Source organism: Scyliorhinus canicula, chromosome 4 (assembly GCF_902713615.1).
Source record: "Scyliorhinus canicula chromosome 4, sScyCan1.1, whole genome shotgun sequence".
Classification (NCBI taxonomy): domain Eukaryota; kingdom Metazoa; phylum Chordata; class Chondrichthyes; order Carcharhiniformes; family Scyliorhinidae; genus Scyliorhinus; species Scyliorhinus canicula.
The window spans coordinates 60,163,531-60,188,107 of record NC_052149.1 but is presented as its reverse complement, the minus strand read 5'-3'; the positions used below and the strand labels follow the sequence as shown (position 1 = coordinate 60,188,107).

At 45.0% G+C, this 24,577-nt stretch overlaps 1 protein-coding gene across 3 annotated transcripts in view; it reads right to left on the bottom strand.

The window, feature by feature from the left end:
- The window catches only part of tm2d1 (TM2 domain containing 1), an 89,130-nt gene extending 69,191 nt beyond the window's left edge, over positions 1–19,939 (bottom strand). For all 3 annotated transcript variants that reach the window (XM_038794320.1, XM_038794321.1, XM_038794322.1), the window contains exons 1-3: positions 19,764–19,939; positions 19,052–19,125; positions 2,655–2,763 (exon numbers count right to left, since the gene is read on the bottom strand). In XM_038794320.1, coding sequence (XP_038650248.1) covers positions 2,655–2,763; positions 19,052–19,125; positions 19,764–19,876 — 296 coding nt within the window. In that variant the 5' untranslated portion in view covers positions 19,877–19,939. The remainder of the gene's footprint in view (positions 1–2,654; positions 2,764–19,051; positions 19,126–19,763) is intronic.
- Positions 19,940–24,577: the final 4,638 nt, after the last annotated feature.

The window sequence follows — 24,577 nt, the reverse complement described above, 5'->3', positions numbered from 1 at the left end:
GAAGAAAAATTCTCCTATTTGAATGGCTAAAATGATCTCCTGTGATCTGTGCAGTCTCAATTCATTTCCCAGGAACAGTCAGAATATCAGTAGTAGAGTTTCGCCATCACTCCTTCTTCATTTGTAACTCCCACCTCCTTGCACACAAAGTTTAAAGTGCAAATTTAACTGCCACTTGTTGAACCATACATTAGGACACTGGACTTCTATCTTGCCTATTGATAACCAAGTACTGAAAAGAGTGAACATTGTAAATTGTTTCCCTTCATGAATGAGGACCCTAGTGCGTGCAATATTTTCCAACGTTTTTGTTTCGAAGAATTAATGGCAAAGTTAGTACTGCAACCTCTGCGTTTGCAAGTTCATCTCTGGCTTGGTCAAGTCTCTAGGCTCAGACCAAAACTCTATTCATTTACTTTAAATCTGTATCTAGGTGTGTTTAACATAATTTTATTTATTGGCCCTATAACAATAGCAGAACTTTAACACTCTAATACATTTTATAGAAGAAAGCTGAAGACTTTCACTTTGGCTTCACTTTCAGAACCAGAACATTAAAAACGTATGCATAAGAATCAACATGGTGATGGCAGCGTTGCCAATGGCTCCGAGTAGGTAGTCAGGGGGCCCGGTGGTGCAGCCCAAGGTAAAGATATGGAATCAGTTGAGGAGGCAGTTTAGGGTGGAAGGGATGTCGCTGTTAACGCTGGTGTGGGTGAATTATGGGATTGAGCCGGGGGAGAGGGGGGGGGGGGGGGGGGTTTGGATAGTGTATACAGGAGGTGGAAGGAAGTGGGGCTGGCCAAGGTGAGGGATCTGTATTTGGAAGAAGGGTTCGCCAGTCTGGAGGAGCTAAGGGAGAGGGTAGAGCTGCCGAGGGGGAATGAGTTCAGGTATCTGCAGGTTAGGAACTTTGCGCGAAAGGTCTGGAGGGGTTTCCCTAGGTTGCCGGGATACACCCTGCTGGAGCAACTCCTGCTTCCGGATGTGGAAGGGGAGGGAAGCATTGGGGATACATACACGTGGCTGGAGGAGCAGGGAGGTTAGCGGATGGTGATGATCAAGTGGAAAAGGAAGGGGAGCTGGGACAGGTGATCAATTGGGGAGTATGGAGTGAAGCACTGCGTCAGGTAAACATGACCTCCTCCTGTGCAAGGATGAGTCTCATACAGTTTAAGATGGTGCACAGGGTGAATATGACTCAGGCAAGAATGAGTGGGTTCTTCCAGAGGGTAGCAGATGAGTGAGAGAGGTGTGGACAGCGGCCAGCTAATAATGTGCACATGTTCTGGGGTTGCGAAAAACTGGGAAGATTCAGGGCGGGAGTGATCGCGATCTTAGCCAGGATAGTGGAAGAGGAGGTGGATCCGCACCCTTTAGTGGTGATATTTGGGGTTTCAGAGAAGCCGGAGCTCATGGAGAGGAGGAAGGCCGATGTCGTGGCCTACGCCTCTTTGATTGCACAGTGGCAAATTTTACTGGAGTGGCAGTCGGCATTGTCGGGGCTTTGTAGGGGCTTAGTTGGGTGACCTTGGGCGACTTCATTTGGTTGGAGAAGATAATATATGAGTTAAGAGGCTCTGCAGGCGGGTTTGAAAAAAGGTGGGAGATGTTTGTGACCGTGTTCGAGGAACTGTTTTTCGTAAGGGGGAGGGTGAAAAATGGGAACAATTTGTACATACTGTATAGTTGATTGCTGAGAAGTATGTTTCCCGGGGTGTTTATGTGTTGTAACCTGTTTTGATACATGTTCGTTAAAAAAGAATTAACAGGGTGCGAAATAAATGTTACACTTCAGAATTTATTTTATTATTTTGCCTTTTTTGTAAACGGAACTGCCATGAACTTGTACAATTCGGAGAAGGAACAAATTTAACATTTTAATATTCCGCAAAAGAAGCATTAAATATGGCAGATGAGATTAAATTAGTAATTTGAATAAATTAGTAATTTTTAGTAAATCTCTAGTTGCTGTGTTCCATTTAATGTTCAAAATGAACATTAAGGAGCATAAATCTAAGAATCGCAGTTGGTTTTCACAGTACCCAAACCAACATTCCTTGTTTAAAAGACTAATTGATCATTCTGAGGTGTACTGTATGTGGGAATTCCTATGTACAAAATGGCCACCAAGTTGAACGACGCAGCACTTCGAAGTACTTTACAGAATGTTACAGCACAGAAACAGGCCATTTGATCTATAAATGTTTGTTCTCTTCACTGCAACCAAGATTAACCCCATAATCTTGAGCATTTCTCTTTCAAGAAACTATCTGAATAACTTGTGAAAATCCTCTGCTTCAATTGTTCTGAAATAATTAACCGCTACATAAATATTATGTTTTGGGGGTGGCATGGTAGCACAGTGATTAGCACTGCTGCCTCATGGCGCCAAGGACCCGGGTTCGATCCCGGCCCTGGGTCACTGTCCATGTGGAGTTTTCCATTCTCGCCATGTCTGTGTGGGTTTCAGCCCACAAAAAAAGATGAACAGGTAGGTGGATCGACCATGCTAAATTGCCCCTTAATTGGAAAAAAAATTGGGCACTTTAAATTTACAACAAAACAATAAATAAATATTATGTTTGAAAACTAACCAGATAGTACTCAGAACTATTTTTAGCGTGGGCCACAAAAAGGGCTGAAATACTTACACATTACGACATGTAAAGGGCTTATAGAAGCCTACTTCCTTTCCACTGAAAGTGTTCACAACCCCGCTATAATTTCTGCAGGTGATATTTGGAGCTGGCATACAAGGAACTAGAAACAAAACCAAAGTGGAAGACATTAAGTTATGGAAGGTTTCACTTATTCATGAACAGAGCATTCATGTTAAATTGTGTAATTTACTTTTTCCACATTTATTACATATATGGTAATGTCTCTAAAAACGAATACGAGTGCAGCTTTGGAACAGGGTGCATACCTGGGCGTTTGGTGAGTGGGAATTTTGCTGAAGAGGGAAAGGAGGTGTTCCTTTGCTTTTGCCACCTTTCCCACTCTGTAGGAATTATTTCTTACTCTACTACAGGGAAAGGAGCTAATTCTTTGCTGGGTATCCAGTAAGTCATTAATGACTATTCAAGTCCTATCACTCAAAATAGTATATAAACTGGTGGTAGAGTCAATAAAATATATGAAAAAGGAAACTAAATAAGTGAAGAATATAATTGGGTAATTAATTTAAACACATTAAGAATGGTAGGACAGGTGATCTGTCAATGCTGCAGCATGTTGGAGCTCCGTGATGTCAATTAATCCAAGAGAAACATGTCTGCAGTAAATGTCTGTGGTTCAAGGAGCTTTGGCTCAGAATCGTTGAGCTGGAGGCTGAGCCACATACACAGCAATACATTAGAGAGGGGGAAAGCTATTTGGATGCCTTGTACCAGGAGGCAGCCGCATCATTTAGGATAGGGTCTTCTGATTTGATCAGTGGTCAGGAGAGTGACTGTGAGTGAGTGAGGTAGGTAAGGGGACCCAGGGGGCAGGAGTGCAGGAGCCTTAGCCTTTTCAATTGTGCAATATGTTGAGCTTCTCTCAGCTTGCTTGGACGAGAGTGGGGGCTTCAGGTTGGATAAGCGAACTAACCATGGCACTGTGGTACAGGAAATCATTCAAGTAGGGGGATAAAAAGGGAATATATTGGGCAGTATAGTGAGGGGGATTGACACTGTTTTCTGCAGTAAAGAACGAGAGTCCAGACAACAGTGTTGCCTGCCCATGCCTGGGGTCTGGACATCTGCTCAGGGCTAGAGAGGAGCTTGCAGTGGGAGGGGGAGGATCCAATTGTCATGGCCCATCTGCTCTATTTTGATTTCCAGGAGGCATTTGATAAGGTGCCACATCAAATGATATTGCGGAAAATAAAAGCTCACGATTTAAGGTTAACATATTGATATGGACAGAAGATTGGCTAGTTAACAGGTGGAGATGGTTAACAGCTTCAAATTCCTAGGGGTGCACATCACCAAAAAACTATCTGGGTCCACCCATGTCGACGCGACCACCAAGAAAGCACAACGGCACCTAGAATTCCTCAGGAAACTAAGGAAATTCGGCCTGTTCAGAGAGTCGTGAACACAGCCCGGTCCATCACACAAACCTGCCTTCCATCTATTGACTCCATCTACACCTCCCGCTGCCTGGGGAAAGTGGGCAGCATAATCAAAGACCCCTCCTACCCGACTGACTCACTCTTCCAACTTCTTCCATTGGGCAGGAGATAAAAAAGTCTGAGAACACGCACAAAGAGATTCAAAAGCAGCTTCTTCCCCGCTGTTACTAGACTCTTAAATGACCCTCTTATGGATTAACCTGATTAATACTACACTCCTCTATGCTTCACCCGATGCCGATTTACATTGTGTACCTTGTGTTGCCCTATTATGTATTTTCTTTCATGTATTTAATGATCTGTTTGAGCTGCTCGCAGAAAAATACTTTTCACTGTACCTCAGTACACACGATAATAAACAAATCCAATCCAATCCAAATAGAGGTAGTTTTATGATCCTGCAGGTGGTAACTGCTGTGCAAGCTAAATTTCCAAAAGGGAAACTTGACAAACTGTATTCTATTTTTATTTTATCATAGGAAAATATGTGTACTGAAATCAGGAGCCACGAATTCCAGTAACACTTTGGAAGAGTTTTAATATTAAATTAAAACATGTATTAACAAAAGAAAACTTAAAACACATAAGATTACATTTACAGTTCAAATTAGTCTATGTGCATTAGTGCACATAGGCACCAACGATATAGGTAAAAAAAACGGGATGAGGTCCTACAAGCTGAATTCAGGGAGTTAGGAGTCAAACTAAAAAGTAGGACCTCAAAAGGTAGTAATCTCAGGATTGCTACCAGTGCCACGAACTAGTCAGAGTAGGGATGTCAGTATAGATAGGATGAATGCGTGGCTTGAGAGATGGTGCAAGAGGAAGGGATTCAAATTCCTGGGGCATTGGGACCGGTTCTGGGGGAGGTGGGACCAGTACAAACCGGACAGTCGGCACCGATGTCCTGGGGGGGGGTTTGCTAGAGCTGTTGGGGAGGGTTTAAACTAAGGTGGCAGGGGGATGGGAACCGATGCAGGAAGTTGGAAGGTAGTAAAACAGGGACAGAAGCAAAAGGAAGTAAGGGAAAGTGCAAGGCAGAGAAGACATAGTCAAAAATCAAAAAGGGCGACAGTACAAGGTACAGTGACTGAGGGGAGCTCAGTGAATAGGCCCAGTAATACTAAAAGGAATAAAACTGGAGATGTTAAGATTCAAAACATAGGTAAAAAAACCCAACATAAGTGCACTTTACCTGAATGCTCGTAGTATTCGGAATAAAGTAAATGAGTTGATGCCGCAAATTATCGTGAATGACTATGATTTAGTGGCCATTACTGAAACATGGTTAAAGGATGGTCACGACTGGGAGTTAAATATCCGAGGGTATCAAACTATTCGGAAGGACAGAGTGGATGGTAAGGGAGGTGGCTCTGTTATTTAAGGATAACATCCAGACAATAGCAAGGGATGACATCAGTGCTATGGAGGATAAGGTTGAATCCATTTAGGTGGAAATCAGGAAAAGTGAAAAAGTCACTGATAGGAGTAGTCTATCGGCCACCAAATAGTAACGTTATGGTGGGGCAGGCAATAAACAAAGAAATAGCTGATGCATGTAGAAATGGTACAGCAGTTATCATGGGGGATTTTAATCTACATGTCGATTGGTTTAACCAGGTCGGTCAAGGCAACCTTGAGGGGGAGTTTATAGAATGTATCCGCGATAGTTTCCTAGAACAGTATGTAATGGAACCTACGAGGGAACAAGCGGTCCTAGATCTTGTCCTGTGTAATGAGACAGGATTGATTCATGATCTCATAGTTAGGGATACTCTCGGAAGGAGCGATCACAATATGGTGGAATTTAAAATACAGATGGAGGGTGAGAAGGTAAAATCAAATACTAGTGTTTTGTGTTTAAACAAAGGAGATTACAATGGGATGAGAGAATAACTAGCTAAGGTAGACTGGGAGCAAAGACTTTATGGTGGAACAGTTGAGGAACAGTGGAGAACCTTCCAAGCGATTTTTCACAGCGCTCAGCAAAGATTTATACCAACAAAAAGGAAGGACGGTAGAAAGAGGGAAAATCGACCATGGATATCTAAGGAAATAAGGGAGAGTATCAAATTGAAGGAAAAAGCATACAAAGTGGCAAAGATTGGTGGGAGACTAGAGGACTGGGAAATCTTTAGGGGGCAACAGAAAGCTAATAAAAAAGCTATAAAGAAGAGTAAGATAGAGTATGAGAGTAAACTTGCTCAGAATATAAAAACAGACAGTAAAAGTTTTTACAAATATATAAAATAAAAAAAAAGAGTGGCTGAGGTAAATATTGGTCCTTTAGAGGATGAGAAGGGAGTTTCAATAATGGGAGATGAGGAAATGGCTGAGGAACTGAACAGGATTTTTGGGTCGGTCTTCACAGTGGAAGACACAAATAACATGGCAGTGACTGATAGAAATGAGGTTGATAGAAAGTCACTAGTGAGGACCTCGAGAGGATTGTTATCACTAAGGAGGTAGTGATGCGCAAGCTAATGGGGCTAAAGGTAGACAAGTCTCCTGGCCCTGATGGAATGCATCCCAGAGTGCTAAAAGAGATGGCTAGGGAAATTGCAGATGTACTAGCGATGATTTATCAAAATTCACTAGACTCTGGGGTGGTCCCGGTGGATTGGAAATTAGCAAACGTGACACCACTGTTTAAAAAAGGAGGTAGGCAGAGAGCAGGAAATTATAGGCCAGTGAGCTTAACTTCGGTAGTAGGGAAGATGCTGGAATCTATCATCAAGGAAGAAATAACGAGGTATCTGGATAGAAATTGTCCCATTGGGCAGACGCAGCATGGGTTCATAAAGGGCAGGTCGTGCATAACTAATTTAGTGGAATTTTTTGAGGACATTATCAGTGCAGTAGATAACGAGAAGCCAATGGATGTGGTATATCTGGATTTCCAGAAAGCCTTTGACAAGGTGCCACACAAAAGGTTGCTGCATAAGACAAAGATGCATGGCATTAAGGGTAAAGTAGTAGCATGGATAGAGGATTGGTTAATTAATAGAAAGCAAAGAGTGGGGATTAATGGGTGTTTCTCTGGTTGGCAATCAGTAGCTAGTGGTGTCCCTCAGGGATCCGTGTTGGGACCACAATTATTCACAATTTGCATAGATGATTTGGAGTTGGGGACCAAGGGCAATGTGTCCAAGTTTGCAGATGACACTAAGATGAGTGGTAAAGCGAAAAGTGCAGAGGATACTGGAAGTCTGCAGAGGGATTTGGATAGGTTAAGTGAATGGGCTAGGGTCTGGCAGATGGAATACAATGTTGACAAATGTGAGGTTATCCATTTTGGTAGGAATAACAGCAAACGGGATTATTATTTAAACGATAAAATATTAAAGCATGCTGCTGTGCAGAGACCTGGGTGTGCTAGTGCATGAATCACAGAAAGTTGGTTTACAGGTGCAACAGGTGATTAAGAAGGCAAATGGAATTTTGTCCTTCATTGCTAGAGGGATGGAGTTTAAGACTCGGGAGGTTATGCTGCAATTGTATACGGTGTTAGTGAGGCCACACCTGGAGTATTGTGTTCAGTTTTGGTCTCCTTACTTGAGAAAGGACGTACTGGCACTGGAGGGTGTGCAGAGGAGATTCACTAGGTTAATCCCAGAGCTGAAGGGGTTGGATTACGAGGAGAGGTTGAGTAGACTGGGACTGTACTCGTTGGAATTTAGAAGGATGAGGGGGGATCTTATAGAAACATTTAAAATTATGAAGGGAATAGATAGGATAGATGCGGGCAGGTTATTTCCACTGGCAGGTGAAAGCAGAACTAGGGGACATAGCTTCAAAATAAGGGGAAGTAGATTTAGGACTGAATTTAGGAGGAACTTCTTCACCCAAAGGGTTGTGAATCTATGGAATTCCTTGCCCAGTGAAGCAATTGAGGCTCCTTCATTAAATGTTTTTAAGGTAAAGATAGATAGTTTTTTGAAGAATAAAGGGATTAAGGGTTATGGTGTTCGGGCCGGAAAGTGGAGCTGAGTCCACAAAAGATCAGCCATGATCTCATTGAATGGTGGAGCAGGCTCGAGGGGCCAGATGGCCTACTCCTGCTCCTAGTTCTTATGTTCTTATGTAGTCTTACAGAACACTTCCCCAAAAGATTACTTAGACTCACAAATAAGGTTGCCTTAAGGCAACAGTCCTCATAGATACTTAATCTATAAAATTACAGTAACATTACCACAAGACACAACCCACTATTTCTGTGGGGGATGTGTTTCAAAGGGCTTCTCAGTCTCTCACTTGGATACGGAAATTCAAGACTTCAAAACAAAACCTTACATCTAGAACAACCAGGCACTTCTCTGGGCTGGGTAAAGGCTGCTCACTTCACACTTCTGTCCCAACATCGAGCATTTTCTTCAGGATATCTTATGGGGCCACTCCCAACAAACCTCTCAACTTCTCTTTAAATGTCTTTCTCTTTCATCTTTTCCCATTGCCCTTATCCTTCTTTGAAATTTACCTTTCCCAGGCTATAAAATATTTTATGTTCTGCTTATGACCACCAATTTCAGGTGAGTAGAATTTAATAACTTTGCCTTAATTATTTAGTACCTTCTCTAACTTGTAAAGACATTCTTACCTTCCTTTGAAATTCAAAAGCTAAAAGCACAAATCCTCAGTTATCACCAAATGCAAATTTCTGCCGATATGTTTATTTGTATGAGTTTTGTGCAGTTTTCAACTTGTTGAATCAGAGGGCCTGTGTGTGCGTATGAGATGAGACTGTGTGTGTGATTGAGATAGGAGTGTGTGCCTGGAGGTGAGACAGCTGGCGGATGAGAAGGTGGGCGGGCGGATTCGGGGGTGTATCAAGAGGTACTTAGAGGCCAATGATAATGGGGAGGTCCGGGTGGGGACGGTTTGGGAAGCATTGAAGGCGGTGGTTAGAGGGGAGTTGATTTCCATCCGAGCCCATAGAGAGAGGGGAGAGCAAAGAGAGAGGGAGAGGTTGGTGGGGGAGATGGTCAGGGTGGACAGGAGATATGCGGAGGCTCCGGAGGAGGGACTGTTGAGGGAGCGACGTAACCTTCAGGCCAGGTTCGACTTGCTAACCACCGGAAAGGCGGAAGCTCAGTGGAGGAAGGCACAGGGAGTAGGGTACGAATATGGGGAGAAGGCGAGTAGGATGCTGGCGCATCAGCTTCGTAAGTGTGACGCGGCCAGGGAGATTGGTGGAGTGACGGATAGGGGAGGCAATGTGGTGCGAAGGGGGGTGGACATTAATGGGGTCTTCAGGAACTTTGATGGGGAATTGTACCGGTCCGAACCCCCGGTGGAGTTGGGGGGAATGGGGCGCTTTTTGGACAGGGTGAGATTTCCGAAGGTGGAGGAGGGACAGGTGGAGGGGCTGGGGGTGCCGATTGAGCTGGAGGAGCTGGTCAAAGGGATAGGTAGCATGCAGTCAGGGAAGGCGCCAGGACCGGATGGGTTTCCGGTCGAATTTTACAAAATGTATGCAGACCTGCTGGGCCCCCAGTTGGTTAGGACCTTTAACGAGGCAAGGGAGGGAGGGGGGCTTTGCCCCCGACTATGTCACGGGCACTGATTTCCTTGATCCTTAAACGGGACAAGGACCCCCTGCAGTGTGGATCATATAGGCCGATCTCGTTGTTAAATGTGGATGCCAAGCTGTTGGCGAAGATCTTGGCCACAAGGATAGAGGACTGTGTGCCGGGGGTCATTCATGAGGCCCAGACAGGGTTTGTGAAGGGAAGGCAGCTGAACACCAATATACGTAGGCTTCTGAATGTTATCATGATGCCGGCGGTAGAAGGGGAGGCAGAGATAGTGGTAGCATTAGACGCGGAGAAGGCCTTTGATAGGGTTGAGTGGGGGTACTTGTGGGAGGTGCTGGAAAGGTTTGGGTTCGGTGAGGGGTTTGTCAGTTGGGTGAGGCTGTTATATGAGGCCCCGATGGCGAGCGTAGCCACGAATAAGAGGAGATCGGAGTACTTTCGGTTGAGCCCCTGGCCATGGCGTTGAGGGAGTCGAGGAATTGGAGGGGTCTGGTGCGGGGTGGGGAGGAGCACCGAGTGTCATTATACGCAGATGACTTGTTGCTATATGTGGCAGACCCAGTGGGGGGGATGCCGGAGGTGATGACAATCCTTAGGGAATTTGGGGGCTTTTCTGGGTACAAGCTCAACCTGGGTAAGAGTAAGCTGTTCGTCGTGCACCCGGGGGATCGAGAGGAGGGGATTGGTAGGCACCCACTGAAAAGGGCAGGGAATAGCTTTCGGTACCTGGGAGTCCAGGTGGCTAGGAGCTGGGGGGCCCTTCACAAACTTAACCTCACTAGGCTGGTGGAGCAAATGGAGGAGGAGTTTAAAAGATGGGACATGTTGCCACTGTCGCTGGCGGGCAGGGTGCAGTCCATCAAGATGATGGTGCTCCCGAGGTTTTTGTTCCTGTTCCAGTGCCTCCCCATCCTTATCCCGAAGGCCTTTTTTAGGAGGGTCAATAGTATTACGGGATTTGTATGGGCGCATGGGACTCAGAGGGTGAGAAGGGTGTTTTTGGAGCAGGGCAAGGATGGGGGGGGGCTCGCGTTGCCCAACCTCTGTGGGTACTATTGGGCTGCCAACGCAGCGATGGTGCATAAGTGGGTAATGGACGGGGCAGGGGCAGCATGGAAGAGGATGGAGATGGCGTCCTGCGTGGACACGAGCCTGGAGGCGCTGGTAACGGCGCCGTTGCCGCTCCCTCCAACGAGGTATACCACGAGCCCGGTGGTCGCGGCTACCTTGAAAATTTGGGGGCAATGGAGACGACATAGGGGGGAGGTGGGGGGCTTAATGGAGTCCCCGATACGGGGGAACCACCGGTTTGTTCCAGGGAGCATTGATGGTGGGTGTCTTGGCTGGCATAGGGTAGGTATTAGGAGGTTGAGGGACCTGTTTGTGGATGGGAGGTTTGCGAGCCTGGGTGAGTTAGAGGGGAAGTTTGGGCTCCCCCCGGGGAACATGTTTAGGTACATGCAAGTTAGGGCGTTTGCCAGGCGGCAGGTGGAGGGGTTCCCTCTGCTGCCCCCACGTGGGGTACGGGACAGGGTGCTCTCGGGGGTGTGGGTTGGAGGGGGGAGGATTTCGGACGTGTACCACATCATGCAGGAGGTGGATGAGGCTTCGGTGGGGGAGCTGAAGGGTAAATGGGAAGAGGAGCTGGGTGAGGAGATTGAGGGGGGGACGTGGGCGGATGCCCTGGAAAGAGTGAATTCCTCCTCTTCCTGTGCGAGGCTTAGCCTCATACAGTTCAAGGTGCTGCACAGGGCCCACATGACCGGGACGAGGATGATTAGGTTTTTCGGGGACGAAGACAGGCGTGCTAGGTGCTCGGGGGGCCCAGCGAACAATGCCCATTTGTTCTGGGCATGCCCAGCGCTGGGGGAATTTTGGAAGGGGGTAGCAAGGACAGTGTCGAGGGTGGTAGGATCCAGGGTCAAGCCAGGCTGGGGACTCGCAATTTTTGGGGTTGCAGTGGAGCCGGGAGTGCAGGAGGCGAAAGAGGCCGGTGTTCTGGCCTTTGCGTCCCTAGTAGCCCGGCGGAGGATTTTGCTTCAATGGAAGGACGCGAGGCCCCCAAGCGTGGAGGCCTGGATCTCTGATATGGCGGGGTTCATCAAACTGGAGAAGGAGAAATTTGCCCTGAGGGGATCAGTACAGGGATTCTTTAGGCGGTGGCAGCCTTTCCTGGACTTCCTGGCAGAACGGTAGGGAAATAGGCCGGCAGCAGCAGCAACCGGGGGGTGGATTTGTTCCGAGGGAAGGGAGAAATGTGTATATGTGTTTATTGAATATGCCGGGTGACCAGCGGCATCATGAGTTTTGTTTGGGCGCATGGGACCCTGAGGGTGAAGATGGTCTTCTTGGAGCGGGATAGAGATGGGGGGGGGGGGCTGGCGTTACCCAATCTCTCGGGGTACTACTGGGCGGCCAATGTGTCGATGGTGCCCAAGTGGGTGATGGAGGGGGAGGGGGCAGCATGGAAACGGATGGAGAGGGCGTCCTGTGGAGATACAAGCCTGGGGGCCCTGGTAACGGCGCCGTGGCCGCTCCCTCCTACGAGGTATACCACGAGTCCGGTGGTGGCGGCTACCCTCATGATTTGGGGGCAGTGGAGGCGACATAGGGGAGAAGTGGGGGGCTCGATGGAGGCTCCGTTAAGGGGGAACCATAGGTTCGTCCCGGGGAACATTGATGGGGGATTTCAGGGTTGGCACAGAGCGGGCATCAGACAGCTGAGGGACCTGTTTATTGATGGGAGGTTTGCGAGCCTGGGGGAGTTGGAGGAGAAATTTGGGCTCCCCCCGGGAAACATGTTCAGGTATCTGCAGGTAAAGGCATTTGCTAGACGGCAGGTGGAGGGATTCCCTTCGCTTCCCGCGAGGGGGGTGAGTGACAGGGTGCTTTCGGGGGTCTGGGTCGGAGAGGGGAAGATATCTGATATCTACAAGGTTATGCAGGAGGCGGAGGAGGCGTCAGTAGAGGAGCTGAAAACTAAGTGGGAGGGGGGACTGGGGGAACAGATCGAAGACGGGACATGGGCTGATGCCCTGGAGAGGGTTAATTCTTTCTCCTCGTGTGCGCGGCTTAGCCTCATCCAATTCAAGGTGCTGCACCGGGCCCACATGACCGGGACGAAGATGAGTAGGTTCTTTGGGGGTGAAGACAGGTGTGTCAGGTGCTCGGGGAGTCCAGCGAACCATGCCCATATGTTCTGGACGTGCCCGGCACTGGAGGAGTTCTGGAAGGGGGTGGCGAGGACGTGTCAAGGGTGGTGGGATCCAGGGTCAAGCCAGGATGGGGACTCGTGATTTTTGGGGTTGGGGTGGAGCCGAGAGTGCAGGAGGCGAAAGAGGCCGGTGTTCTGGCCTTTGCGTCCCTAGTAGCCCGGCGAAGGATTTTGCTACAATGGAAGGACGCAAGACCCCCAAGAGTGGAGAACGGATCAATGACATTTGTTGGTAGGGTACTGGGACAGTAGCAGCAGCAACCTGGGGGGGGGGGGGGGGGGGGGGGGGGGGGGGGGAAGGGGGAGGGAAAAGGGGGGGGACGGGGACAATGACTATGTTTGTTTATTTAATTTTAATGTATTTTTAAGTTCTCTTGTTGGGGTTGGGGGGGTGGGGGGGGATATGATACATGCGTTGATACGGTCTGGGGGGTGTTACAGTTGTTATGGGTTATTTTGTTGCATTTCATTGTTTGTTGCTATATTTTATATTTTCTGTAAAAAATTCCAATAAAAATTATTTTTAAAAAAAATATGCCGGGTGCTTATCTATTTCTTCTTTTTGTAGTTACGGGGGGGGGGGGGGGTGGTTTTAAGGGTTATTGTGTTATTTATTTTTGTTGTTGTTAATACGGTCTTCTTGCTGTTATTTTATGTTTAGATATGTTTTTGAAAATCTTAATAAAAAAAATTTTTTTTTTTTTTAAAAGATAAGAGTGTGTGTGTGCAAAGTGTGTGTATGAGATCAGCGTGTGAGGTGAATGTGCAAGGTAAGAGTGTGACATGAGAGTTAGTGAGATGAGAGTTTGAGATGAATGAGTCTGTGAGCTGATAGTGTGCGTGTGTGAGATGATTGCGAGATAAGGATATGTGTGAGATGAGTGAGTTTGTGTGTCCGAGAGTTGAGTGCGTGTGGCAGCACATGGGTGTACGGTAGCAGCTTATATCTGTGAGGCAACAGTATGTGTGTGTGAGGTAACAGCGTGTGCAATAGAGCATGTGCAAGATGAGAGCATGTGTGCGAGATGAATGTGTATGTGAGAGGTGAGTGTGAGAGAGAAGTGTGTGTGAGAGCGAGCGAGACGCGAGTGCGTGTCTGTCCAATGAGAATCCAGCATTCCAGCAGTACTCTTCCCATCTGAACCAAAGGAGCAGCAACACTCCCATTAAATATGACGGAGGTTAGACCTAAGTACGTTTTTCATTAAGATAGCTTGTAATTATAGGAAATCATAAATTATAGAACAAGAAATAGAAAATACATCTACAAATTAGTTTTTTTAAATCCGCAATATGTGCAAACATATAATCATGTTTTTGTAGTTTGGCTCTTCAGCACACTCAAAATGTTTCTCAGGGGTTCTTGCAGTACTCTTGGGAGGTCAAAAGAGTTCCGTGGATGGAATAGCTTGGGAAACCCTGCAGTACATCTTCAAACTTGGCCATATTCACTTTAAATGCCCGCCTTTCATGCCATTTGATTTCCTCATCTTTTTAGACAATCAGTCCCCAGCTTAATTAAATTAGCCATACACACAGACACTCAACCCAACAATCCTGCTTTACAGAATACCACAGTACAGCCCAGAAATATAAAAATGATATTTTCTTCACAGTAGACATAAATGGATCTTGTTCTGGTTGGTAAGATGTAACAAGTGATGTGCCGTAGGAATCAGTACTGGGGCCTCAGCTTTTTATAATTTATATGTAAGATTTGGATGATGGGGTTGAAGGTATGATTATGAAATTTGCTGATTGAGTGTATCCTAATGCTCCTATGGGAAGGAAATCTACCATCTCTACGTGGCCTGGCCTACATGCGACTCCAGAGACCAGCAACATGGTTGACTCTTAACTGCCCTCTGAAATGGCCACGCAAACCATTCAGTTCAAGGGAAATTAGGAATGGGCAATAAATGCTGGCTCAGCAAGTGATACCCACAATCCATGCAAATAAAATAAAACACAAAGATAGATTGGATAGTAAGATGTGAAGAGGACACAAGCAGATTACAAAGAGATATACATAGGTTAATTGAGTGGCCAAAGATCTGGCAAACAGTATAATATAGAAATGTGTGAAAATGTCTATTTTGCAGAAAAAATAAAAATGGAGCATATTGTCTTAATGCAGATTGCAGAGCTCTAATATGCTGAGGGAGCTAGCTGATAGAATGTTATCATCTATTGCGAGGGGAATTTAATATAAAAGCAAACAGGTTATGCTTCAGTTACAGAGTAAGACCACATCTGGAGCACTATTACTATTAGTCTCCTTACTCAAGGAAGGATGTACATGCATTGGAAACAGTTCAGAGAAGGTTTACTAAACTAATAGCAGCAATTGGAGCGTTGTCTTACGAGGAAAGATTGGATAGGCTAGCCTTGTAATTGCTTGAGTTCAGAAGAGTAAGAGGCAACTTGATCGAAACATAAAGATCTTGAGGGGTCTTGACTGGGTGGACATGCAGAGGATGTTTCCTCTTGTGGGAGAATGTAGAACTCGGGTCACTTTTAAAAATAAGGGGTTGCTCATTTAGGACAGAGATGAGGAGAATATTTTTCTATGAGGGTTGCATATCTTTGGAACACTTTTCCTCGAAAAGTGTTGGATGCAGAGTTTTAAAATTTTTTTTAAGGCCAACCCATGTAGATTCTTCATAAGCAAGTGAGTGAAAGGTTATTGTGGGTAGGCAGGAATGTGGAGTTGAGGTTACATTTAGATCAACCATTATCTTATTGAATGGTGGAGCATGTCTCAAGGGTCAAGTGGTCTACTCCTGCTCCTAATTTGTGTTGATTTAAATATTGCACTTCCAACACCTAACCTCATGTGCTCATGCATGCTGGATGATCAACAAAGTGATCAACAATGGAGACTGATGGGATTCATGTTGCAAAATCTCCATGTAAACCTGTTCATTTTGTCCAACTTCAAATCCAGGAAAAATATATCTCAGCCAATTAATTCTGTACTTAGAATATTTAATGGAATACCTACAATGTTCACAAAAGTGTAATTAACAAAGGACAATTTGGAAAAAACATTACATCAGTTTCTCACTGACAATATTAGTTATTGAGGAGGCAGCTCATGTTCATATTCCTTCGATATCACATTTCCCTGCTGAAAATGTTTCACAATAAACAGCTGGAGGTACAAGTTCAATGTAAGAGATGTAGAACAGAGGGCAATCAAAACTTTTTTACAAGTGGAATCGAGATGGGCAGCAAAGTAGCACAGTGGTTAGCACTGTTGCTTTACATTGCCAGGGTCCCATGTTCAATTTCCAGCTTGGGTCACTGTCTGTGCAAAGTCTACACGTTCTCCCTGTGTCTGCATGGGTTTCCTTTCTTATAAGAGGAGATGGACATTCTGAATTCTCCCTCAGTGTACCCGAACAGGCGCCCGAGTGTGACGACTAGGGGATTTTCACAGTAATTTCATTGCAGTGTTAATGTAAGCCCAAGATTATTATTAGATACCAATGACTCCCTTCCAGTGTTATTGATAGAGGAAAAAACTAACTAAACATTCAATATTTGATTGGATAGATAAATGAAGGACGTGGTTGAAAAAATATGAACTATTTCCTTGAGTGAAGGTAAATACAAACATAGAGTGGTGAGGCTTAATGGCCCATTTCCATGTTGCAAGTTCTATGTATTTCCATGTATGAGTTACTAAGAGTGCACTGCATATTACTATCAGAAATTGTATATTAGCAAGCATCAAAATGCTACAATTCATTGGAAATACAAGGTAATGCGCTATGAGATTAAAAGATTTACAACAAAGTACAATTCAGGAAAAACTATGATAGGAAGTAACAGCATGGTTTGAAATTGTGTAGGGCCTTTCATTTCGGCCTGGCAATCTGTTCAAGCAACTGGGTGGCCATAAAGCATCAGAAATGTCTGTATACAACAGAAAGGAGCTTTTAACAAATTTTAGAGTGAAATAAAGATTGAGTTATATACATGGCAATAAGATAGGATTTGAAATATACTAAAAGCCTCTGGAACGTTTATTATTGTGGAGGAATTTGGCATTGTCCAAATATAATGTTAGATTATTAGGACCAGAGACGTTTCCCAGAAATAGTTATGGCATAGTGGCCCATGTACAAATTTTAAAGATTTGTTTTAATAAATGGACATAGAGCTTAGAATGGCCTCAGTGTGAAGGAGATTCATTCAGGAGATTCATTCACAGAGATTTCATTGAGAGAGATTCCGAGACTATTAGGACAGCCTTCAAGTAAGGAATGACTGCCAGAAACTCCAAGAAGAATTCACCAGAATTGAGACAAACAGAAAACTACAGGAAGATACTGTTATAAAAGTCCAGCCGTGTTAAAGGAGGAGTAGAGAAGACGTGTTGTGCCTTTTAATCCAACTCCTGAAGCAGTGAGTTTTCTCTCTCACTTTTAGAAACCCCTAAATTAGGTCAGGTTGTTAAGGTGGGATGGTTTGGGTGTAAAATTCTGTAAAAGTAAGACTTTACATTGTGCCACCTTTAGTTTCTTGTTCCCATACCATAGTCGTGGGGTATTGTGTGCTGTGATCTGAGTTTCTTTGCGATTTGGATTTTCTTGAATAAACCATTTATTTTTAGGATTAAAGAAAAAGAATGGCCTCAGTATATCATGTGACACTATCTGGCATCTGAACTTTTAGACAATAGAGTATGTGGCCTATATCTGAATATAAACGCGAGTGAGGGAATTCCACATCTCTCATTATTTAAGAATGGACAAAAAAATACAGACAATAGGATTTGCAGACAACACATCTCCATGTTTCACCAGGGACAACAGAGACATTGAAATGCTATGGGTGTAGACAAATATGAAATATGATCCCATCAATATTTCATATGGTAATGGCTCCACATCCAAACAAAGAACTTGGATGTCTCAAACTCTCAAGTGTGAAAAATCGTAGCACAGGATGCTTATTGACCTAATACAACACCATATTTGGAAAAGAACTTTGGACTTGCAACAGGTCACATGGGTAAGGCAGCAGTGTTTGTTAGCTCCTTCTAAAAATAACAACTTTCTGAAATGAATAGCATCACAAACACTATCTAAGCCATTGAACATACTGCAAGACAATATACAGTTATATCTTGAAAGCGGGAGAAGAACTCTATGCTCAACTTGTTCCAACTTCAAGTTCACCCGTGAGACAACATCCTGGAAATTCAACTACATGAAACCTTGAGGCTTACTAAGAATCTTCTGCTTTTACATGACCTCCACTCCAGCAAAAGCATCAATTTATCCAAGAAACTGCAGCCCTGTTTTGAAAGAAACTGAACTAATTCCAGTTTGTAATCAGTTTTTTAAAATCTGTCTTTATGTTAAAGCATGTGTCAGGTATCACATTTTAAACCTCCAGGCAAGTGTGTGATAATAAATAATATTTTTCATTTTTAAATACACAAAAACCTTGCTGCCAGGACCAGATAAATTAGGACAAACTACTAACATACTAACCTCAACCATTTAAACACACACAAATACACAAATGATGTCCATCACACACTTCATTCAACAAAGCATAATTTTATAGGGCTTATTTAAAAACACTTCAGTGTAAAATTGTTTAAATGTTCTTAAAATATTGCCATCTGCAAGAACGTTCAACAGTGTACAACAAAGAAGCATGGACCCTCTGATATCAGATGACAGTTGTTACCTTCAGTTTCAGTTGTATCTGACAGTTTCACAGTTTACAACCCCAAATTCCAGGGCTTTGTTTCGTCAATAATAAATGAAGTAAAATATATTACTGTTTGTAATATAAATACAGAAATTCGTGAAAATACACAAGAGGTGTAACAACATCTACACAAAGATAGGGTTAACTCAGTTTCTAGCTCCATAGATGCTGCCATACCGGTTGAGTATTTCCACCATTTTCTGTTTTCAGATACCCATCATCTGCAGTACTTTTCTCTTATATTATCATCTCTAGTTGTAAAAATCTGCTTAACGTATGAAGGATTTATCCAATAGGATCAATAGATGCTTTTCCACAGGAGAGTGAGAAAACCCAAGCTCTTGCACATCTCAGGAGGGAGGGCAGTTATAAGGCCAAAAGCATGGAAATAAGTAATTTTCCCCTGGACATCGAACCATCATGTTATAACTGGTGAGAAAATATATGTACCGAAGGCTATTTCATTTGTGCAGTTTTCTGGCTCTTGTGTTACATCATTGATCTTGGGACTATCGCAGATGTATGTATGGAAATAAATATTAAGGAAACATTACTAAAGCATTATATTTAAAGGTTATTGATAACTCGTGTTTATCATTAATACTAAATGCCAGTAACAGTATCAAAAGGAAGTAAGCAGTGCAAATATTTTCACTTTAACATTTTATAAAAGTTAATTTATTGTACCATGAATCCCCACTGAACCAAGTTTCAACTGATCATCAAACTTGATGTATCATTAAAATGGGCATAGACAGTTGCAGTACAAATGCATATTTGAATGTCCGAATAATTTACATGATCAATGCTACTCCACGCCACTTCGTGGTTGGGCAGAAATTAATAAACGTTTGTTATCCACATAATATGTATATAACAGCCTCACGGTAACATAATATACATTGTGACAATATATATCTGACATCTCGATGGGAACACTACAATCCCCTTTTTGCAGTGAAATCCTCACGTGGCTTTAAAAGGACAATTTATAACAAGAACAACATGCATTAATCTCACCCCCGCTGGTCCTGCGGTGTTGACCCTGACTTTTGAGCCAAAATTATTCGAACAAGTATCTAAAACAGTTGTTCGATTATTCTCGGCTGTCTCTCCACCCAGCCTATCTAATGACAGACAAATAATACAGACGAAAGGATATTGCCCGAGTCGCAGATCGTCGCATTTCTCAACGTCAACAGAAACAGCTTTTAAAACACAAAGACACAGAAATAGGAAGAGCCTCAGCTCCCACCGCTCCCTGGGCAGCGCCATCTTGGAATTTGATCACGTGTCACTGGTGTTTATGATTCGAGCAGGAAGCAGGTCAAGGAGGCGTGCCCATCAGTTGTCACTCAACTCAAATATATAAAAAACAGCACAAAGTACAACACGGAAGCACAAGTTGCAGAAAAGCAACAATGAACTGTGCAAAATACAACACAAACAACTGCAATAAATACTGAAGCACAGCTGTGCACAAATACAATGCTGACGTACAACTGTATACCAATGCATCACTGAAATACATAATACAGGTATCCCCCAAAATTTTATCAAGTGTCACAGATATACACATGTAAAGCTGGTACCCCAAAACATTTATACACGTACTGTACAAATGCAAATATACAAATACAAAAGAAAATTACTGCGGACGCTTGAATCTGCGAAGAGCTCTGACGAAGAGTTGAAACGTTAACTCTATTCTCTTTCCACAGATGCTGTCAGACCCACTGAAATTTTCCAGCATCTTCTGTTTTTGTATCTGTGGTGAATGTAATTCACACTAAAATATATGATACCATATTATTGTAAGCGCAGTTGCGTTGCCCGACCACTAGATGGAGTAGCACTGGGAATGCATAGGAGTTTGTACATGGCTCCACCCTTGGCTCCGCCCATGGCTCCTCCCCCTGGACTGCTGTATAAAGATGATGCCCAGAGCCAGCTGACCAGTTCATCCAGGGTTCATCGTGTTACAGGCTAGCTCTGTTGTAAGTAGATTAAAACCACTGTTCATATCTTAAAGCACGTGTCTCATGAATTGATGGTCTCATCAGTATCCAAATATAATGTTCGTACAAATAACTAGGCAAATACAACAGTAATGTCCATTTACAGAATTGGTACCCACAAATTGTACAAAAACAAAATGCCTAGATTGGGCTCTTAGAACTCCCTCTCCCTCATTGTCCCAAGGCCCTCAAACGGTGCTTGGGATTTTTTTTCCTATTACGCCCAGAGGGTCCCTCAATATGCGGACAAAGCCCGCCCACTCTTTAAGGCCACACTATTTCCCCTGTCAGCTGAGGCGCGCCAGGCCTTCAACTGCATCAAGGAGGACATCGCTAAAGCGGCCATGCGGGCGGTGGATGAATCCACCCCCTTTCAGGTTGAGAGTGATGCCTCAGAGGGAGCTCTTGTAGCCACATTAAATCAGGAAAGGAGACCAGTCGCATTTTTCTCCCGAACCCTCTCTGCTTCGGAACTCCGACACTCGGCAGTCGAAAAGGAAGCACAAGCCATTGTGGAGGCTATTCGTCACTGGAGGCACTACCTCGCAGGTAGGAGGTTCACCCTCATCACCGACCAAAGATCGGTTGCCTTCATGTTCGACAACTCGTAAAGGGGCAAAATTAAAAACGATAAAATTCTGCGGTGGAGGATCGAACTCTCCACCTATAGCTACGATATTAAGTATCGACCGGGGAAGCTCAACGAGCCCCCAGATGTCCTGTCCCACGGGACGTGCGCCAGCACGCAGAACAACCGCCTGAAAGTCATCCACAACGACCTGTCACCCGGGGGTCACCCAGTTCGCCCACTACATCAAAGCCTGAAATCTGCCTTTCTCCACTGAGGAGGTAAAAGCTGTCACCAGAGACTGCCCGATCTGTGCGGAGTGCAAACCGCACTTCTATAGACCAGACAGGGCCCACCTGGTCAAGGCTTCTAGGCCCTTTGAACGCCCCGCGATCTATTTCAAAGGGCCACTCCCCTCAACTAACAGGAACGTTTACTTCCTAAACGTTATAGACGAGTTCTCCCCCTTCCCCTTTGCTATCCCGTGCCCCGATATGACCTCCCACACAGTCATTAGTGCCCTGCATAGTATCTTCACCCTGTTTGGTTTCCCCAGCTACGTACACAGCGACCGGGGTTCATCCTTCATGAGCGACGAGCTGCGTCAGTACCTGCTCGACAAGGGCATCGCCTCGAGCAGGACTACCAGCTACAACCCCAGGGGGAACGGGCAGGTGGAGAGGGAGAATGCGACGGTCTGGAAGACCGTCCTACTAACCCTCCGGTCCAGGAACCTCCCAGTGTCCCATTGGCAGGATGTCCTCCCAGACGCACTCCACGCTATTAGGTCCCTCTTATGCACCTCGACCAATCAGACCCCTCACGAGCGGCTCTTTAGTTTTTCCAGGGGCACTACCACGGGGGTCTCACTCCCGGCATGGCTGAAGACACTGGGCCCTGTACTCCTCAGGAAGTACGTCAGGGCGCACAAAACTGACCCCCTTGTAGAGAAGGTGCGCCTGCTTCACTCAAACCCCCAGTATGCCTTCGTAGAGTTCCCTGACGGCCGTCAGGACACCGTATCCCTCCGGGACCTAGCACCCGCTGGATCCAGCATCTCCACTATCACTGCAGAGGTACCCCTCACTCTACACCCCACCCAGCCACCCCCTCGTGCTCCTGAGCCCACTAGCTCGCGACAATTGTTTCGTGCACCCACACCGGCTAGCTCCCAGCGCCCCCAGTTGAACCAGACGGGTATGGAGCACTGGGAATGCATAGGAGTTTGTACAGGGCTTCACCCTTGGCTCCGCCCATGGCTCCTCCCCCTGGACTGCTGTATAAAGATTGATGCCCAGAGCCAGCCAACCAGTTCATCCAGGGTTCATCGTGTTACAGGCTGGCTCTGTTGTAAGTAGATTAAAACCACTGTTCACATCTTAAAGCACGTGTCTCGTGAATTGATGGTCTCATCAGTATCCAAATATAATGTTGGTACAAATAACTAGGCAAATACAACAGTAATATCCATTTACAGAATTGGTACCCACAAATTGTACAAAAACAAAATGTTAATATACATGTGTGCAATTGTTACCCGAATATTGTATACAAATACTGGTATCTAAATATAATGCTGGCACCCATAGGTGCCCATAAATACAGTAATAAACAATATTTTGCATTTATATACTGCTCTTTGTGTAGTAATTTTGTAGTAATTTTGAAAAAATAAATTTAGAGTCCCCAATTATTTTTTTCCAATTAAGCGTGGCCAATCCACCTACCCTGCACATCTTTGGGTTGTGGGGAGAAACCCACACAAACACTGGGAGAATGTGCAAACTCCAGATAGACAGTGACCCAGAGCCGGGATCGAACCTGGGACTTTGGCGACGTGAGGCAGCAGTGCTACAGTGCTAACCACTGCACCACCGTGCTGCCCTTTTTATGTAATGAAATTAACCAATGCGCTTCATAGAGAAATACAGTACTGCTACATAAATACAAATACAATAAATGAAATGAAAGAATGAAAATTGCTTATTGTCACGAGTAGGCTTCAATGAAGTTACTGTGAAAAGCCCCTAGTCGCCACATTCCGGCGCCTGTTCAGGGAGGCTGGTACGGGAATCGAACCGTGCTGCTGGCCTGCCTTGGTCTGCTTTAAAAGCCAGCGATTTAGCCCAGTGTGCTAAACCAGCCCCAGGTTTAATAAATACTGATATATAAATATAATATCCACCCAAAATGTGCAAAACATAAAAATCAACCATGATTTTTAGCAGAAACCTGACAAGAGGTTTTCACCAAACTCAGGAGAATGCAAGAAAGTAGTTAGGAATTATTTTTGTTAAGTCAAATATGAGTACCTATTAAGGTGGCAAATATTTCCTTATATTGTATTCTAATCTAAAGATAGTGAAATACTAATTAAATTAAGCGAGTCTGATTATAACGGTTTCCTCATAATTCTATTTGATGTGAAATAAAATAACTTAACTAATTCTGGGGTTGTTTTAAGTGTAGAGGGACCGAGAGATATATCTGCATAAAATCATTGAATGTGGCAGGGCAGGTTGAGAAGGTGATTAATAAAGTATATGGGATCCTGAGTTTTATAAATAAGGGTAGAGAGTACAAAACAAATGTTATGATAAACCTTATGTATAAAACATGTGTTCAGCCTCAACTGGAGAATCGTTTCTAGGTCTGGATACTAAACTTTAGGAAATATGTGAAGATACTTAAAAGGGTGCAGAAAAGATGGTTCCAGGGACGAGGAAGGTCAGTTACATGAATGGATTGGAGGAGTTCGCGCTGCTCTCCTCAGAGAAGTGGAGATTTGATAGAGTGTTCAAAATGATAGGGGAAGGGTGGGGTGGCTTCACAGTGAGCCACGGGGAGTGAGGGTGTGCACAGTGAGCTCTGGGGGGTTGGTTGACAGTGAGACCTAGGGAGTTGGGGAAGGGCTGCACAGTGAGCCCCAGGGAGTGCAGGGAGAGGAGTTCACCATGAGCCCTGGGGAGTGGGGATGCACAGTGAGCCCCAGGGAGTGCAGGGAGAGGAGTTCACCATGAGCCCTGGGGAGTGGGGATGCACAGTGAGCTCCAGGGAGTGACAGGTGGCAGGTGTGGTTCACAGTGAGCCCCTGGAAGTGTGGGGAGGGGGGTGCTCACAGTGAGCCCTGGGGAGTGGGGAGTTCACAGTGAATCCCAGTGGTTCACAGTGAATCCCGGGGGGATGGATCACAATGAGTCCCTGTGGGCGGGGGGTTCATACTAAGTCCCTGGGGGATGGATCACAGGGAGTTCCTGGGGATGGGGGTTAACAGCGAGTCCCTGGGGATGGGAGTTCACAGTGAGTCCCTGGGGGATGGATCACAGGGAGTTCCTGGGGATGGGGGTTAATAGTGAGTCCCTAGGGATGGGGGTTCACAGTGAGTCTCTG